The sequence below is a fragment of the Tamandua tetradactyla genome, chromosome 8 (assembly GCF_023851605.1).
Source record: "Tamandua tetradactyla isolate mTamTet1 chromosome 8, mTamTet1.pri, whole genome shotgun sequence".
In the NCBI taxonomy this organism is placed as follows: Eukaryota; Metazoa; Chordata; class Mammalia; order Pilosa; family Myrmecophagidae; genus Tamandua; species Tamandua tetradactyla.
This window is the reverse complement of record NC_135334.1, coordinates 124072642-124090568: the sequence shown is the minus strand read 5'-3', so window position 1 is coordinate 124090568 and position 17927 is coordinate 124072642. Positions and strand designations below refer to the sequence as shown.

At 63.7% G+C, this 17927-nt stretch overlaps 1 protein-coding gene across 1 annotated transcript; it reads left to right on the top strand.

Moving 5' to 3' along the window:
• Positions 1-370: 370 nt before the first annotated feature.
• On the top strand, positions 371-17639 carry MYBPC3 (myosin binding protein C3). Its single transcript, XM_077114613.1, has 34 exons — positions 371-507; positions 1427-1693; positions 2500-2601; positions 2676-2783; positions 2888-3036; positions 3404-3521; positions 3833-3881; positions 4000-4029; positions 4175-4228; positions 4611-4631; positions 4879-5042; positions 6293-6425; positions 6666-6668; positions 6780-6904; positions 6979-7084; positions 7186-7352; positions 7702-7867; positions 8532-8638; positions 8750-8779; positions 9755-9894; positions 10070-10129; positions 10397-10556; positions 10813-10917; positions 10994-11182; positions 14083-14217; positions 14316-14483; positions 15108-15196; positions 15303-15498; positions 15661-15800; positions 15901-16060; positions 16148-16284; positions 16728-16914; positions 17156-17193; positions 17317-17639. Exons 1-33 carry the CDS (start codon positions 483-485, stop codon positions 17164-17166), a joined length of 3801 nt encoding a protein of 1266 aa, XP_076970728.1. The 5' UTR covers positions 371-482; the 3' UTR covers positions 17167-17193; positions 17317-17639.
• Positions 17640-17927: the final 288 nt, after the last annotated feature.

Here is a 17927-nt window from a genome sequence, read left to right as displayed (position 1 = left end):
CCCCCCACCCCTGCCACTGCCCCACCCAGACCCCACTGTCCCGCCCGGTCCCCCCACTGTCCCACCTGGCCCCCCACTGTCCCACCCGGCCCCTCACTGCCTGGCAAGTCACACAGCCACCTGCCGGCCTCAGGGTTAAGGTCCAGCCCACTTTCCACCTTCAATTTGCCTGTCAGATAGTCACACAGACTGGGCTTGGGTACCCCTGAGGGCACTGAGGATTGGGGTACAGAAGCTGTCCTATTTGTGTTGGGGGAGGGGAAGAGGAAAGGAACAATGGCCCAGACCCTCCCACTGCCCTCTCCACCCCGAGAGAGACCTGGGCTCCCTGGAATTTGTCTATATTTAGCGGGAGGCTGCTCGGAGGCTGATAAGGAGACCGGGGGAGGGAGTGTGACGGGGCCGTTATATAGCGGGGGCTGCCCGCCATCCCTCTGCGAACAGCCTGGGACTGTTCGGTGCCTGCTGTGGTCGCTCCCAAGATGCCGGAACCAGGGAAGAAGCCAGGTAGCTCCAGGCCGGGGTTGGGCTCGAGTGGGGTGCAGGGAGGGTGGGGTGTCTGCATTTGGGGGGCAGGGCTAGGAGCTGGCTCCCGAGGAGGTGGGGAATGCAACACTCGACAGGCCTCGGGCCCCTTCCTGAGGCTCAGGTCCCTTCCTGCTTCAGGGGACGGTGAGGCTGGACCCAGGGCTGGAGCACAGAGAGGGGAGTTGAGTCCCAGGGTGCCCTCCCCCATCTGGGACCTTTTTCAGGAGGGAGGCCTGGCCTGGTGGGAAAGGCTGCTGCGGGCGGGAGGGTTCCCCCCTTCTCTGGGTCTCAGTTTTCCCATCTGGACAAGGAGGGGATGGGCGGAGGCCCGCAAGCCTCCTTCCAGCTAAGCAGTTCCCTCTGCAGCCCTGTGACCTCCACACTGGGCATGGCCCCCACTCTGGGCTGATGGTCATGGGGCCCCAGGAGCCCCCGGCTGAGGGTAGAACAGGGCCCCCAACCTCCCAGGTCCTGGTCCCGGCCTGTGCCCCCACCAAGGGCACTGGGGCAGGCACCCTGTGTCCCACCCCTCCCCACCCCAGGCCAACTTTTTATCTCAGTTGCTGACTCTCAGCCCCAGGCCCTTGGAGGATAAATTTAGCCATACTCCAAGCAGCCTGAGCACCTGCCCCTGCCTGGGGACCCAGACTGGCCTGTGGGGGGTCCAGACCACACCCCCAGCTCTCCCGCCTACTGGCTGTGTAACCTTGGGCAAGCCCCTTAACCCCTCTGAGCCTCATGTCCTCATCTGGGAAAGGGACCTAAGCGCTGCCCCCCTCCTGGAGCTGAAGGAGCATTAAATGGGGGGACGCGTGCCCAGGGCCTCTCCCCAGGCTTGGTGGGGGCCGGTGGGGGGGGGGGGGGGTCCGGGCGTCCCTCAGCCCCGTCTGGGCCTCAGCCTCGGCCTTCAGCAAGAAGCCCCAGTCAGCGGAGGTGGCTGCGGGCGGCACTGCCGTGTTCGAGGCCGAGACAGAGCGGGCGGGCCTGAAAGTGCGCTGGCAGCGGGCAGGCAGTGACATCAGCACGGGCGACAAGTACAGCCTGGCCACCGAGGGCACGAAGCACACGCTGGCAGTGCGGGACGTGGGTCCCGCCGACCAGGGCCCTTACACGGTCATCGCCGGCTCCTCCAAGGTCAAGTTTGACCTCAAGGTCACAGAGGCGGGTAAGGGCAGACCCGTCCCTGAGGTCGACCTCCCGGCACAAGGGCAGTGCCACCTCCCCCCTGCAGGGTGCGGGCCCCTGTTCTCTGTGGCCCAGCCGCTCTGAGCACCCCAGGGCTCCTGGCTTGGGCATGCCCCCGGGGGAGGACCCACTGCAGGGAGGACCAGGCACAAGGGCACAAGCCGCCTCTGGGGGCCCCATGGGAACCGGCCTCAGGCCAGCAGGGAAGCCCCTGGTAGCCTGTGGTGGAGCTTCCAGCTAGGGAGCTGGATGAGGCTGCAGCCTCATGAGGGAAGGAAGGGACAGACGGACCCCGGAGCTGCTCAGGGCAGACCTGCAGTGGGTGAGGGTAGACAACGGCAAGGGAAGCCAGGGGCCGGCAGCTCCCCGCCCCCCCCCCCCAGATGACGCAGCAGGGACAGGAGCCCAGCATGGGACATCATCTGCAGGAGAGGCCTGGCCTGGTGCTCGGGAGGAGGGGAGGATAGGAGAGGGGGAGGAGGAGGGGAGGAGGGGAGGAGGAAAAGGGGGAGGAGGAGGGGAGGAGGGGAGGAGGAAAAGGGGGAGGAGGAGGGGAGGAGGGGAGGAGGAAAAGGGGGAGGAGGAGGGGAGGAGGAGGAGAGGACGGGAGGAGAGAGGAGGGGAGGGAGCTAGCAAGGGGTGAGAAGTGTCATGGAGGGGAAGGAGGAAAGGGGAGGGACAGATGAAGCCCTGTCTACTCTGGAGGAGCCTGCAGAGACTGGGGCAGGGCCGAAGGGTGTGGGGTGGTCTCTGGCTAGGAGCTGCTCCCCACTTGCTCCCCTCCAGAGACGGCAGAGATCGCCCCAGCTGCTACTGAGGCCCCGGGAGCCCCGGGGGGGGCATTGGCCCCGGCTGCTGAGCCGGAAGGAAGCTCTGCAAGGCCTGAAGGTGAGGGGGCTGCAGGGAGGGCAGGACCGGCTGCAGGATGTCCCAGGGCAGGTCCCAGAGGCCTCTGCTCACAGGGTCAAGTTCGGCTGCCCCCGAGAGCCCTGCCCCTGGATGCCCCAGCACCCCCGATGACCCCATTGGCCTGTTTGTGATGCGGCCTCAGGATGGTGAGGTGACCGCGGGTGAGTGCTGGGCAGCTGCACCCAAGGGTGTGGCGGGGAGGGAGGCAGCCAGACGCCCCCATGCCCGCCGGGCCCCCCACGGCAGCTGGGCCCCCTCCCCGCAGGCGGCAGCATCACCTTCTCAGCCCGCGTGGCTGGGGCCAGCCTCCTGAAACCACCTGTGGTCAAGTGGTTCAAGGGCAAGTGGGTGGACCTGAGCAGCAAGGTGGGCCAGCACCTGCAGCTACGCGACAGCTATGACCGCGCCAGCAAGGTGGGCCTGGCACAGGGGTGGCCTGGGGAGGGGCACGGGCTGCAGGACAGGGGGGTGGCTGGGGGCAGGGGTGCAGGGGATGGCGGGGGGACAGGACGGTGTGGAGAGCCCAGAACACAGCCCTGGGGGGTGGGGGGCAGGGCTCAAGGGGCCCTCAGGGATCCAGCAGAACGTCCGTCACCACAGGCACGAGGTAAGCGAGAGGCGGGAGCCCACGGGGGTGCGGCCTGGAGCCCGGGCCCCTGACCGCCCGCCCTGCTGGCCCCCGAGTGGGACCCCCTTTCTCCTGTGCGCAGCGTGCAGAGGTTGGGTGGGGGGTGGGGAGAAACCTCCTGGCCGCCGGCGCCCCAGCCCCTGCCTCCCCCAGGCCTACCTGTTCGAGCTGCACATCACCGATGCCCAGCCATCCTCAGCCGGCGGCTACCGCTGCGAGGTGGCCACCAAGGACAAGTTTGACAGCTGCAACTTCAGCCTCACGGTCCACGGTGAGGGCGCAGGGCCCGGGCTCCGTCCCGCCTCAGGACGGGCGGGCGCCTGGTGGCAGGGTGGGACATTGCATCGCCCGTGTGTCCCTGCTCCTGGCCGGGCCCAGCAGCGTCTGGGTGTCTGGCGAGCAGGTTGGGTGGGAGGCCCCCGCCTGGAAGGGAAGTGGGGACCCCAGGCTGACCCACTGCCCCAGGGCCCTGGCCCTGGTACAGGCCGGAGCGTGGCCTGGGGAGAGCCCTGCAGACTCTTGGAGGGGCCAGGGCAGGGTCCCTGGGAAGCCGCCGCTGAAGTCCTTCCCCTCTGAACCCAGAGGCCATAGGGCCTGGGGACCTGGACCTCCGGTCAGCTTTCCGCCGCACGTGAGTGGCTGTGGGGACTCTCCTTGGGGTTGGGGGAGGATGGGGGGGAGCGGGGGCCAGCGGGGGTGGAGGTGACACCCCCCCTGGCAGGAGAAGACACCACGTCTACCCCCGACAGGAGCGTGGCCGGAGGTGGTCGGTGCACCAGGTACCCCTTCCTGGCTCCCCCCAAGCCCCGGAGGCCCCACCTACCCTCTCCCCCGCCCCCAGTTCCCCCAATGCTCCCGCCCCTCACGGGCCCCACCGCGGCCTCACTGGCGATGGCGGTGGGGGGGGGGGATGTCTCTCTGCAGCGAAGGCCACGACGATGCAGGGACTCTGGACTTCAGCTCACTGCTCAGGAAGAGGTGGGTGCCTGGGCGCAGCTTGGGGGCAAGTCTCAGCCCAGGCGGGGCCCGGCCCACCCACTGACTTTGCTTCCCCTCTTCTCCTCCCTTCCCTCCACACTGCTGCTGCTGCCTCCCAGAGAGTAAGAAATGGGGTCTGGGGGCTTGGGGGCTGCAGGCACTGGGCAGGTGCAGAGAGCTGGGCCCAGGAAGCAGGCAGTCCTGGGGTGGCCACCCGTGTGGGTGTCTGGCTCTCGGGTCCCCCCAAGCCCACCTTCCAAGCTCAGGAGGGGCTGTGCTCATCGCGGGGGCGCCGTGTGGGCAGATGGGGGCACCGGGCGGGGGCGTCCCGGCAGGGCCCAGGCCTCTAATGAGTGCACTGCTCCTCCCGCCCCGCCTGGAGCAGCAGCTTCCGGACCCCTCGGTGAGTGTCCGCCGATCCCGGCACCTGGAGCTCCTCTGGGCCCAGCCCCTCTCGTGAGCCCTAGACCCCTTGGCTCTCAGGCCTGGCCTGGGACCCCTGCCCAGCTGCGGCTGCCCCACCGGGCTGGGGTCAGGGCAGAGAGTGAGGGGTGCATGAGGCCCCGGGGAAGGGGAGGGGGGCTGCGGTCCTGCCCCGGGGGGGGGTCCGGGGTGTTCCCTGAGGCCTCTCGCGTGGGCTGGGGATGCAGTGAGGCGAAGCTGGAGGCGCCGGCCGAGGAGGACGTGTGGGAGATCCTGCGCCAGGCGGCCCCGTCCGAGTACGAGCGCCTCGCCCTCCAGTACGGCGTCACCGACCTGCGCGGCCTGCTCAGGAGGCTCAAGGGCATCAAGCGGGACGAGAGGAAGAGTGCAGGTTAGCCGGCTGTGGGCCGGAAGGGGCAGGGCCCAGCTTTGCCCAGCGCCAAGCAGGGAGGGTGCAGCTTACCCAGCACCATGCAGGGAAGGCGCAGCTTCGCCCACCTGGAAAAGGACAGGGATGGGCCGGTGCCCGCACCGTGCTACATGGAGGAAGAAGAGGAGAGTCCAGCTTAGCCCAGAGACACCCGGGAAAGGAGGAGCCCAGGCTCACCCCAACTTATGTGAGAAAAACCCAGAGAGCCCAGGTTAGCCCCTTTCCACACAGACAAAGAGAAGGGAGGAGGTTAACCAGAGACACCTCCAAGCCAGGCTAACCCTCCTCACTGAGTCACAGTCGGGTTGCCCCCCCTGCCCCCCCCCCCCACAACCGATGAGAAGGTGCGGGGTGAGTCTCTTCTTCTCCGGCACACAACCAGCTAGTGGCCCCCAGGAGGGTCAAAGGGGGCCCAGGCTGGCCCTTCCCTTCAAGGGGTGGCGGGGGAGGCAGGGTGGGCTATGTGCCCCCCGCACCCAGGGTGTTCCCAGACACCAGGCACAGGAGGAGAGGAGACTTAGCCCCCAGCCCCCACCATTCCTTGCCACAGGGCATCTCCTTGGATTCCTGACCCCCCCCCCACAGCCCCCCTTTAAAGTGGAAATCTACTCGCTGCTCCCGACGCCTCCAGGCCAGGCACTGAGCGTTTACAATTTTGTCACTTCTCATCGCTGCCCTTCTTACAAATGAGGAAACTGAGGCACAGAGAGGTGGCTAAGGAGCGGGGTCATAGGGCAGCAGCAGAGCTCGCCTCACATGCTCTGGGGGCCCTGGACCAGTGTCCGGCCAGGGTGCGAAACCACGCCCCACCCCCAACTCCACCACGTGGCCCTGGGCGGGTTCTCCCCAGCCCGTGTCCCTCTGCCGCATGGGGGCCGCAGTGCCACCTGCGCCAGGAGCACCAAGTCCGTGGGGGTGGGGGGCACCCCAGGGGACACACGGGCTGCGGTTCCTGTGGAAACAGGGCTGAGAGCAGAGAAGGGCCACTTGACCCACCTCTTGGAGGGTTCCCTGCCCTTCTGGAGGCCCCTAAGCTGGCCTGGCCCCGTGAGCTGAGCAGGTGGAGGGGACTGCAAGGAAAACAGGACAGACAGGCAGACGTGCACACCAGCCAGACGGACAGAGAAAGCAAGGGCGCGGGGAAGGGGGCCAGGCCCGGGGGGGGGGGGGGGGGGGGGGGCGCGGGCGGCCAGCGCATCGCGGTGGCTCAGCCTTTCAGAGGAAGCTGGAGCCCGCCTACCAGGTGCGCCAGGGCCGCAAGGTGCGGCTGACCGTGGAGCTCACCGACCCCGACGCCGAGGTCAAGTGGCTCAAGAACGGACAGGAGATCCAGATGAGTGGCAGGTGGGTCCTGGGTGCCCGGCTGGAGGGCGCGCGGGGGGTGGGGGTGGGGAGGGGAAAGCTGCTCCCCCGCCCGCTCCCCCTGCCGCTCTGGGCACGCGGGTCCCCTGCCGCCCCCACCTCCTCTCAGTGCTCAAAGTCCCGGCGTCTGTTTGTCTCTCCGGCCCGGCCTTTCCTCCTGATCCACGTCCCTGGATCGCTCCCTCCCATTTGGAACGTTCCAACGGCCCCTCCTGTCCCCAGCAAGTAAGTGCAGCCGCGGGAAGGCTGGGGCTGGGGGGTCCCGGCGGGCGCATTCCCACGGGGTTTTTTGGGGCCGGCCGGCCAGGCGCCAAGCGCGTCCCCTGCGTCCCGCAGGTACATCTGCGAGTGCGCGGGCGGCAGGCGCACGCTGACCATCACTCAGTGCTCCCTGGCCGACGACGCGGCCTACCAGTGCGTGGCGGGCGGTGACAGGTGCAGCACCGAGCTCTTCGTCCAAGGTGGGCCTGGGGCCGGCGGGGGTCTGGGGAGCCGGGGGTCCGAGGGACCGCACACCCACCCCCGCCCCCCGCAGAGCCCCCCGTGCTGATTACGCGGGCCCTGGAGGACCAGCTGGCGACCGTGGGGCAGCGCGTGGAGTTCGAGGGCGAGGTGTCGGAGGAGGGCGCCGCGGTCAAGTGGTGAGTGCAAGGTGGGGGGTTGCGGCGGCGGGGGCGGGGGCGGTACGGGGGTGGGTCCCGGCGTGTGCCCAGTGGCCGCCAACCCCGCGCCTGCCCCGCAGGCTGAAGGACGGCGTGGAGCTGACCCGGGAGGAGACCTTCAAGTACCGCTTCAAGAAAGACGGCCGCAGACACCACCTCATCATCCACGAGGCCACGCTGGAGGACGCGGGCCACTACGCGCTGCGCGCCAGCGGAGGCCAGGCGCTGGCCGAGCTCATCGTGCAGGGTGCGCGGGGCGGGCGCGGGGCGCTGCGGAGAGGGGGCGTGCGGGGCGCCGCGGGGCTGCACGCAGGGATCTGGCAAGACCCAGCCCAAGGCCTGCGTGGACCCGGCCAGGTCAGTCGCAGCCGGGCCCCCCCTTTCTCACCTGCAGAAGGGGGTGCCGAGGTGACCGCCCAGAGCTGCCGGGAGCGTATGGCCTGGGTCAGCTGGCGGCCCGCACACCTGCGGCTGCTCGAGTGCGCGCGCGCGCGCACACACACACACACACACACACACACACACACACACACACGCGCGCGTGCACTTGGGCAGGCGCACCCCGACCCCCAGCACTCACGGCACCTGCCCCCCAGAGAAAAAGCTGGAGGTGTACCAGAGCATCGCCGACCTGACGGTGGGCGCCAGGGACCAGGCCGTGTTCAAGTGCGAGGTGTCCGATGAGAACGTGCGCGGCGTGTGGCTCAGGAACGGGAAGGAGCTGGTTCCCGACGGCCGCATAAAGGCGTCGCACATCGGGCGGTGAGGGGGTGGTGGGGAGGCAGGAGGGGGTGCCTGAGGGGGACGGGGGGGGGTGCCAGGAGGTGGGCAGAAGGGACTGAGACAGAAACAGAAACTGAGAGACAGATGTAGAGACAGAAAGACAGGCACAGACAGACGGAGAGGCTGAGGTAAGAGAAAAGGAAAGAAACAGAGACAGGCAGATAAATAGAGGTGGATGGAGAGAGAGGTGGAGGTAGAGGCAGAAAGGAGAATGATATCATGTAGAGGCAGAGGAGAGACACAGAGAAGGCAAGACTGCACCTGGGACAGAGAGAGGCAGCGGAGGTAGAGACAGAGAGGGCAGCAGGGTCACGCCCGGTGCCCACTATGGCTCTGCCCAGAACCCGCCCCCCGAGCCCCTCCCGCGCGCCCCTCCCGCGCCCGGGCATCTGGGCAACCCGTGCTGGGCCTGAGTTCCTGGCCGGCCTCCGAGGCCCCAGCCCAGGGGACAAGGTGGTTGAGACCCACTCCTGCACTGTCTACTTCTGAAACCAAGAGAGGAGGCTGGGAATGCCAGAAAGCATTTCAAAAACCCAGACTTCCCGCGAGCTAGGAGGAGGGGGCACGCGGGGGCCCGGCCAGGGTGTCCGGGAGGTCAGGGCTGGGTGGCCCACGGGTCCCCTGAGCCACCACTGCCCTGCAGTGTCCACAAACTGACCATTGACGATGTGACACCCGCGGACGAGGCCGACTACAGCTTCGTGCCTGAGGGTTTCGCCTGCAACCTGTCGGCCAAGCTCCACTTCATGGGTGGGCCTCTGCGGGGGGCTGGGAGGGCGGCGGGCGGCCGGCAGCAGGGCCAGGTGGCTCTCACTGGGCCCTGTCTTGGCCCCATGCCACTTGCTCTTCCTTCTCTTGCAGAGGTCAAGATTGACTTTGTGCCCAGGCAGGGTGAGTTCCAGCCCATGTGCTGCCTCAGCACCCTCCACTTCCCTGCTCCCACGCCCCCCCACCTCTCCTTACCATGGGGACAAGCAGAGAAAAGAGCTGGGGTCTGGATGTCGCGGTCCTGAGTCTCAGCCCCAGCTTGGCCACCCACAGCCACAGGCCAGGGATAATCTTCCTGAGCCTCAGTTTCCCCAACTCTGTAATGGGTGCCCTAATAGCCCTCTCCACAGGGAGGTGGGGAAATGAGATAGCACCGTGTGTGCGAGCCGTCCAGTGCATCACAGGTGTGAGATTTTATTACTAAACCCTTTCTTCTTTTGGACGTTGCCCCTCCTGCTTCTAGATTAAGCTTTAGGTAAATTTTAGAGTCCTTGTTTCAGGAGAAAGGGCCAGGCTGAGGCTCTCTAGGTCGGTGCCCAGTACATGGTACGATGCTCCATTCAAAACGAGTTCCCTGGGGAAATAAGTTTGGGAAACACTGATGCTCCACATCTGAATGATGGAGAAGGTGCATTAGCACATTGGAGGTTCTGAGAAGTCCTACAGCAAGGAACCAGGCTGCACTTCCTTGGAACCAGGCTGCACTTCCTTTGCCCCAGGCTTCCCAGTGGCTAGAGAACGCTTTTTTCCTGGCAGGCATTGGTGTTCCCTTGAACATAGTCTGAGAAATGCTGCCCTGGACGAAGTGATATTATGAACTTCTCAGGGAACTTCCTAGCTCTTGATTGGGGTGGGGAAGAGTATGTTACTTACACAGGTATATACAGTTGTCAAAACGCATTAAACTGTATGCACAGATCTGTGCATGTTAGTGTGTGTAAATTATATCTCAACACAACTGATTAGAAAGAAAACAAAATAAAACACGGGGCTGGGCAGGTGGGCTCGCAGCCCCCTCTCCAGGACTTGTGCTCTGTCCAGGCACCCCTCTTGTGGGTCTTCGTCCCCTTTCTCTGACTGGGGCCTCCTGCTCCCCAGAGCCCCCCAAGATCCACCTGGACTGCCCGGGCCGCAGTCCGGACACCATCGTGGTGGTGGCAGGGAACAAGCTCCGCCTGGACGTGCCCATCTCCGGGGACCCGGCCCCCACGGTGATCTGGCAGAAGAGCCTCACACAGGTACTGTGGGCCCTACCTTGGTTTCTCCACCTGTAAAATGGGTGCAAGGGACCCCTGAGCGCCCAGGCCTGGCCACTTCCTCCTTAGGGCAGAGTGGGCAGGGGTGGTGGGAAAGGAGGGGGGACACTGGGCAGGGACCCCCTCCAGGCTGAGTCAGGACCCCCTCTGTTCTCAGGGGAAGAAGGGCCCAGCACGCGAGGCCCCCGGGGATGACGAGTGGGTGTTTGACAAGAAGGTGAGCGAGCTGTGGCTGGCACGCGGCCCCTCTGTCCTCGCTGTCTTCCTGCAGTGCCGCTGTCCCCGCCCTAGTGGGGCGCTGGGGGTGCTCACACCCCACGGGCCTCGGCAAGGGTAGCCACCCCGCCTGGCCCCCCAGCGTCCTCACACGCAGCCGGGACAGGGAGGCCCCCCCCCCCCCCCCCCGCCATTTCTGGGCCTCTGCGGAGGCGGGGTGGGGGGCTGTGCCTGCTAGTGGTCCCCCCAGCGCCTGCTGCCCCCCCAGCTGCTGTGTGAGACCGAGGGCCGCGTCCGCGTGGAGACCACCAAGGAGCGCAGCGTGCTGACCGTGGCGGGGGCCGAGAAGGAGGACGAGGGCGTCTACACGGTCACCGTGAAGAACCCGGTGGGCGAGGACCAGGTCAACCTCACGGTCAAGGTCATCGGTGAGGCCGGCGGGCCCCACTCAGGGGACCCTCAGCACAGAGTCGCGCTCACCGCAGTCCTGCCCTTAGGGAGACCCCGGGGGGGCGTGGTGCAGGCAGAAACACCTACATTTCCTGGGGCGCGGCTGCATGCGTGGGGGTTCCAAGTGTCGTGGGGGCCCCGAGGGCAGAGTGGTGGGCGCAGCGGGCGCAGGGTCCGGAGGTGGCGGGGGCCGTGGCTCAGACTGGGGCAGCGCTGAGGCGGTCACCCCTGCAGACGTGCCGGACGCCCCCGCGGCCCCCCTGATCAGCGACGTGGGCGAGGACTCGTGCACGGTGCGGTGGGAGCCGCCGGCCCACGACGGCGGGCAGCCAGTTCTGGGTGAGCGCCGGGGCGCGGGGCCGCGGGGTTGCCCGGGCCGCGGGGGCCACCGCGCCCGACGCCGCCTCCTCCCCAGGGTACATCCTGGAGCGCAAGAAGAAAAAGAGCTACCGGTGGATGCGCCTCAACTTCGACCTGCTGCGGGGGCTGAGCCACGAGGCGCGGCGCATGATCGAGGGCGTGGCCTACGAGATGCGTGTCTACGCGGTCAACGCGGTCGGCATGTCCAGGCCCAGCCCCGCCTCCCGGGCCTTTATGCCCATCGGTGAGCCCGCGGCACTGCGCCCGGTAGCTCGGCCCCGCCACCCGGCTTCTCCCTGAACCCTTGGCCGGTGCCCGCTGGGCGGGCCACGTCTCCGTTGGGCAGATGAGGAAACAGGCCCGGAGAAGTCGAATGACTTACTTGCTCGAGGTTAGGTGGGGGGTAGAGCCAAGACCCACGGCTCTGGCCCGGCTCGACCCTTCGCCTCTGGCGCCTCATGTGACACATATTTGGGGTCTCCCAGAGAGCACAGTTGGGGCGAAGGGAGGTAAAGCAGGCGGGGCATCGGTATACAGCAGACGCTCGGTAAATGGGAACCGCCCCGCAGCCCCTCCCTCCACCCCGGGTGGGCGAGGGCCGTGGTGCTTGGGGGTGGCTGGGGCGCCGGGGTGCCCGTCCCTGGAGGCCTGACTTGGAGAGCCGATGTCCCCTGACGCCCCGCGTGCCGTGGGCGGGACGGGAGACCTGTGCCGTCTCACCCCCTAACCCCCATCCCCTGCCAGCGCGTGAGGCCGGCGGGGGCGGCAGCTTGGGGCGCGGCTGAGAGGGCTTGTGCCGGTGGGGAGAAGAGGGGGCAGCCTCTCTTTGGAGGTTGACTTCTGGTCGCTCGGACTTAGCTCAGCTCAGCACAGCTCCAGGGACTTTCGTGTCTTACGCGGGCGTCTGCTTCTCTTAGATCACCTTTATGCAGAGGCGCCACCTCTACCAGCGTCTGTGCTCTCTTGGGTGTCTTTTCCTCCTTAGCTCCCTCTTTCGTAATTGCTGTTGTTTTGTTTTAAATTTTAAGAAGCTTTATTTTTTTAGAGCAGTATTAGGTGTACGGAAAAAAATTATGCAGAAAGTACAAAGAGTTCTCACATTTGCCCCTTCCCCCAGTTTCCCCAGTTTGTAGCACCTTGCATTCACGTGGTGCATTTGCTATGGTGTTGCAATGAATCAGGAGTGAAGCATCATCGGTACTAAGGGCTCACTCCGCCTTGCTGGGTTGCGTGGGTTTTGACAAATGCACAGTGTCATGTATCTGTCACAGTAGCATACAGAATAGTTTCACTGCCATAAAAATGCTCCCTGATCTGCCTGTTCACCACTCCCTCTTCCCCAACCCCTGGCAGCCACTGACCTTTTTGTCTCTATCTATAGTTTTGCCTTTTTCAGAATGTCATGTAGTTGGAATCAATCAGTGCGTAGTCTTTTCAGACAGGTTTCTTTCACTTAGAAATACCTATTTAAAGTTCCTCCATGTCTTTTTGTGGCACGAGAGCTCATTTCCCTTTATCACTGAACACTATTCCATTGTAACACAGTTCATTTATCCACTCATCTATTGAAGGACATCTTGATTGCTTCCAATTTTTGGCAATTATGAAAAACCTGCTTTCAACAGCACTCATGCACAGGCTTTGGCGTGGACGTAGCTTTCAGCTCATTTGGGGAAAGTACACAGCAGTGCGGTGGCCGCACTGGGATCTCACTTTGTAAGAAACTGCCAGGCTGCTGTGCAAAGGGTCTGTGTGGGGTGGCATTCCTGCCGGCTGTGAAGGAGAAGCCCTGTGGCCCCATATTCTCCCCAGCGCTCAGGTTAGTCAGCTTTTTGGGTTTTAGTCATTCTAATAGATGTGGGTTCGACTGTTTCTAAGCCCATCTAGAGACATGCTTTTTTTAAAAAAAAAAATTTTATTGAAATACCTTTCTGCACCATAAGTCCATCCACACTAGAATACGATCAGTGGCTCACAATATCGTCACATAGTTGTGTATTGTCCTCATAATCATTTTTAGAACATTTGCATCAGTCCAGAAAGAAATAGAAAGCCAAAAAACCCCATACATCTCACAATGCCTTACTCCTCCCTCATTGACCATTAGTATTGCTGTCTACACAATTTTTCCCCATACTCCCCCCATTATATAGTTAGTTATTGTCCTTATTTTTTTCTCACCTTGCTTTTTTTTTAATAAACTTTTAAAATTGTATAGTATAACATATATACAAAGCAAAGAAATAAAAAAGCAGTAGTTTTCTAAACACTCTTCAAAAAAATGGTTACAGGACAGATACCAGAGTTTGTCTTGAGCTACCATACGATCTTCTCATATTTTTCCTCCTAGCCTCTCCAGAATATAGGAGGCTAGAGTGCTTAAATACTTTTTTAAATCATCACAGTCGACTTTTTTTCCTTTTTTTTTTGTGAAAAATAGCATACATACAAAAAAGCTATAAATTTCAAAGCACAGCACCACGATTAGTTGTAGAACATATTTCAGACTTTGACATGGGTTACAATTTCACAATTTTAGGTTTTTACTTCTAGCTGCTCTAAAACACTGGAGACTAAAAGAGATATCAACTTAATGATTCTGCATTCATATTCATTTGTTAAGTCCTCTCTTCTATCTATAATTCCACCATCACCTTTGATCTTTCCATCCCTCTCTTATAGGGGTGCTTGGCCTATGGCAATTCTAAATTTTTGCTATTGGAAGTGTCTGTCACTAATATGGGGTAGGGAGATGGAACCATCTGATGTTCTGGAGAGGCTGGGCTAGATTTCAGGACTTATCTGGACCAGGGACCCATCTGGAGGTTGTAGGTTTCTGGAAAGTTACTCTAGTGCCTGGAACCCTTGTGGAATCTTATGTATTGCCCTAGGTGTTCTTTAGGATTGGTTGGAATGGTTCTGGTTGGAGGTTGGCAGGTTATGATGGGTAGCAAGGTCTACCTGAAGCTTGTCTAAGAGCACTCCCCCTGCTTTTAATGGAGCTTCCGGCCTATTCCTGAAGCCTACAGAGGGTGCTGCCCGGTGCAGGGGTGGGGTGGGGGCCCGGGGGGCGGGGCGGGGTCCGCAGCTAACCCTAACCCTAACCCTCCCGGGGCGCTCAGCTGCTCTCGCCTCCCTGCCCAGGCCCCCCCGGCGAGCCCACGCACCTGGCTGTGGAGGATGTCACCGACACCACCGTCTCCCTTAAGTGGCGGTCCCCGGAGCGTGTGGGAGCGGGAGGCCTGGACGGCTACAGCGTGGAGTACCAGCGCGAGGGCTGTGAGCGCCGGCCCAGGGCGTGGGGCGGCAGTGGGCCGTGGGCCGTGGGGCGGGGTGTGGGGCGGGCGTGGGGCGCGCGCTGACCCGGCAGCCCGCAGGCTCCGAGTGGGTGGAGGCCGTGCGGGGGCTGACGGAGCGCCCGGCGCTGCTGGTGAAGGACCTGCCTACCGGGGCGCGGCTGCTGTTCCGGGTGCGCGCACACAATGTGGCCGGGCCGGGGGCGCCCGCCACCACCGTCGAGCCCGTGACGGTGCAGGAGATTCTGCGTGAGCGCCTGGCAGCCCTGGGCGGTGGCCGGCGGGCGGGCGCGGGGCGGGCACTTCTTGGCGGGGAGGGTGCCCTAGATTTTCCGCGTCGACACCCCGCTTCTGCAGCAGGGATGCTGGGCCGTTGGCCCGTGGCCTCAGAGCTCTGCTCCGTGAGTCTTAGCTCCGCATCCTCAGGACTGAGCGGAGGTCACTAGGGTCACCTTGCCCGTCTGAGATCAACTTCCCAGTCCTCTATTCCGTGTCCCAACGAGAATGGATGGTGTAAGGACTGGTTCTCTAGGTTGGAAAAAGGCAGCAAACTGGGGTGGAAACAGGCTGGGGCGTGGGCTCCAAGAGTCCCCATGTGTATCCCAGCCTGCGACTTACTAGCTGTGTGACCTCAGACAGTTCACTTACCCTCTCTGATCCCCGCCTCCATTTCTGGAAGCAGGAGCTTTGTAAGCCGCTTGCGACTAGTTAGACGCAAGCTGCTGTGGCGAGGGGGAGGTGACCGAGGGCGAGGTCCGGCAGGCAGCTTTGTCTTGGCTGCAGCCTTCCCCTACCTCGAGAGAGAATGGAGACGGGGGCCTCAGGGTGGGGCCGTGGGAGTCCCCTGCTGAGCCACCCTCTTGGGCCCCACAGAGCGGCCCCGGCTCCAGCTGCCCAGACACCTGCGCCAGACCATCCAGAGGAAAGTCGGGGAGCCCGTGAACCTCCTAATTCCCTTCCAGGTACTGCAGCCCGGTCCCCACGGAGGGAGGGTCTTAGGCTGTGGCGCCGCGGGGCACCACTGGCCTCGGGAGAGCCGGGCTCCGAGCGGGACTGTCCCCGCCCCAGGGCAAGCCGCGGCCCCAGGTCACCTGGACCAAAGAGGGGCAGCCCCTGGCGGGCGAGGAGGTGACCATCCGTACCAGCCCCACGGACACCATCCTTTTCATCCGGGCGGCACGCCGCGCCCACTCGGGCACCTACCAGGTGGCGCTGCGCATCGACAGCATGGAGGACAGGACCACGCTGGTCCTGCAGGTCGTAGGTGGGTGGCCCTGGGTCCTGCCCGCTCCTAGTCCCTGGGCTCAGCTGCCGGGGCCCCCAGAGCTCCCCACTGCCAACCTCGCCGCCTCAGGGTGCGCCCCACTCCCCCCCACCCCCACCCCGGGCTCAGGAGGCGGGAGCCTGAGCGTGCCTCCCCCTGCAGACAAGCCCAGTCCCCCCCAGGACATTCGGGTCACTGAGGCCTGGGGTTTCAATGTGGCCCTGGAGTGGAAGCCCCCGCAGGACCTCGGCAACACGGAGCTCTGGGGCTACACTGTGCAGAAAGCGGACAGCAGGAGCATGGTGAGCTCGCGGCCCGCGCGCACGTGCCCAGCCTCTCCTGCCCTGGGGGAGGGGGTCCCGGGATGCCCAGGGGAGCCCGCAGAGAGCCCCTCCCCCGCAGGAGTGGTTCACGGTCCTGGAGCACTACCGGCGCACCCACTGCGTGGTGTCGGAGCTCGTCGTCGGCAACGGCTACTACTTCCGCGTGTTCAGCCACAACATGGTGGGGCCCAGTGACGGGGCCGCCGCCACCAGGGAGCCCGTTCTCATCGCCAGGCCAGGTGCTGCGCCCAGCTCCCACCCCAGGGCGCGGGGCCGGGGAGGGCCCCTGGTGTGGCCGCCTCGGTAGAAGGTCCTCTCGCCGCCAGGGGGCGCGTACGAGCCGCCCAGCCACAAGGCTCTGGACTTCGACGAGGCCCCGCGCTTCACGCGCCCCCTGGTGGACCGCTCGGTCATCGCGGGCTACAACGCCGCTCTCTGCTGCGCCGTGCGCGCCAGCCCCAAGGTGCGCACCACCGGCCCCGCTGCAGGCCGGCCGCGCGGGGCCGCGGGCTACCTCTTCTCTTCACTCCTTCACCTATTGCTATCAGTGTGGCCTCATGAATTTTCTTCAGTGGGTTATACTCTCTATCATTAAAAAAATGTTCATTCTCAAATTGCTAGATTGGGTTAGTGAGCCCGTTTGAGCTGTTCCTGGGTCTCGTGCTACATCCCTGCCCGGGGGTGCGGGCGGCTAGAAGGCTTAGCTTGTCTCCTGCTTTTCCTCCCCCTCTGGGTGCGGCCGGGCCGCAGCACTCACTGTTGGCTCCCTGTTTACTCCCAGCCTTGGGGCATAATTTGGGATTCCAGGGGGAGTCCCAGAGTCGAAGCACCAATGTTAGACCCCCTGGGCTTCTGCCAGGTCCCCTGGCAGCCTGAGAGGGTTCCCGTCCTTTACCCGATTTATAGCCCAAGATTTCCTGGTTCAAGAACGGCATGGACCTGGGAGGAGACGCCCGCTTCCGCATGTTCAGCAAGCAGGGTGTGCTGACGCTGGAGATCAGAAAGCCCTGCCCCTTTGACGGGGGTGTCTACGTCTGCAGGGCCACCAACCCACAGGGCGAGGCACAGTGCCAGTGCCGCCTGGAGGTCCGAGGTGAGGACCCGCGCTGCAGCCTGGGGAGCTGGGGCAGCAGGGCACCCGGCACTCTGGGCTTTGGCTCTTCTGTCCTGGCCCAAGTAGCTGCTCTGGCTGGAAATGCACTGGCTGCATCATGCCAACTGGGCGCTGGCTTCTGGGCTCCACTACCGGAGCAGCTACAGCACCCACCCCAACACACACACTGGGTGGAAGGCAGGGAAGGACACATGTGGAATGGCCTCCTTCTCTCCTGCAGTGCCCCAGTGACCAGGCCAGCTCCCCTGTGATGGCAAGGTATGTACTCCAGACCACCCTGACACCCAGGCCCCAAATCCTGGGTGGCCACAGGAAATGGGGGTACAGGTGGCTCTTGGAGAGGTTTCAGTCCCCTTCACTCACAGGGAACCTGTGTCGCAGGTGCAACCATGTACCAGCCCCACGTGCGAGGAGCCTGGAGGGAAGCTGGGGAAAACCTGCCTGCAGCTGTTGGGTGTGTGTGCACCTGTGTGTGTCTTGGGTGGGGTGGGGAAGGGTCAGCGTGGCACAGTAGTCATAGCAGGCACTGGTCTGGACAGAGGAGCTCTCAGAGCTCCCGCTGGAAGCTCAGATCTTCAGGCAAAAAAGGGGGCGGTCTCAGGAAATGCTGGTGGGGGCAGCCCGTCTGGCTGCGGTGTCTTCTCAACAATGTCCGAGGGCAATAAACAGCAGGCTGGAGCCCCAGCTTCGTCACTCCCAGAGAACTGCCTCTGTCCACTGTGCTTGTTTTTTGGCTTTTAATAAAAGGGGATTTATTTTGTTGGTTCTTCAGAGGAAAGGCAGCTAACTTTCCACTGAGGTTCTTTCTTACGTGGAAGGCACAGGATGGTCTCTGCTGGTCTTCTCTCCAGGCCCCTGGGTTCCAACAACTTTCCCCGGGGTGACTTCTTTCTGCATCTCCAAAGGCCTGGGCTGAGCTGCGAGTGCTGAGATGAGGAATGCCGAGCTGCTCGCTTGTTTTTGACACAGCCAGTGTAAGGCCATTGACTTCC

Coding starts and splice junctions, on each gene's coding strand:
- MYBPC3 (XM_077114613.1), top strand. CDS start 483: ATGCCGGAACCAGGGAAGAAGCCAG. Junction 6,905..6,978: donor CACCGAGCTCTTCGTCCAAG/GTGGGCCTGGGG, acceptor CGCCCCCCGCAG/AGCCCCCCGTGCTGATTACG. Junction 14,218..14,315: donor GGAGTACCAGCGCGAGGGCT/GTGAGCGCCGGC, acceptor GGCAGCCCGCAG/GCTCCGAGTGGGTGGAGGCC.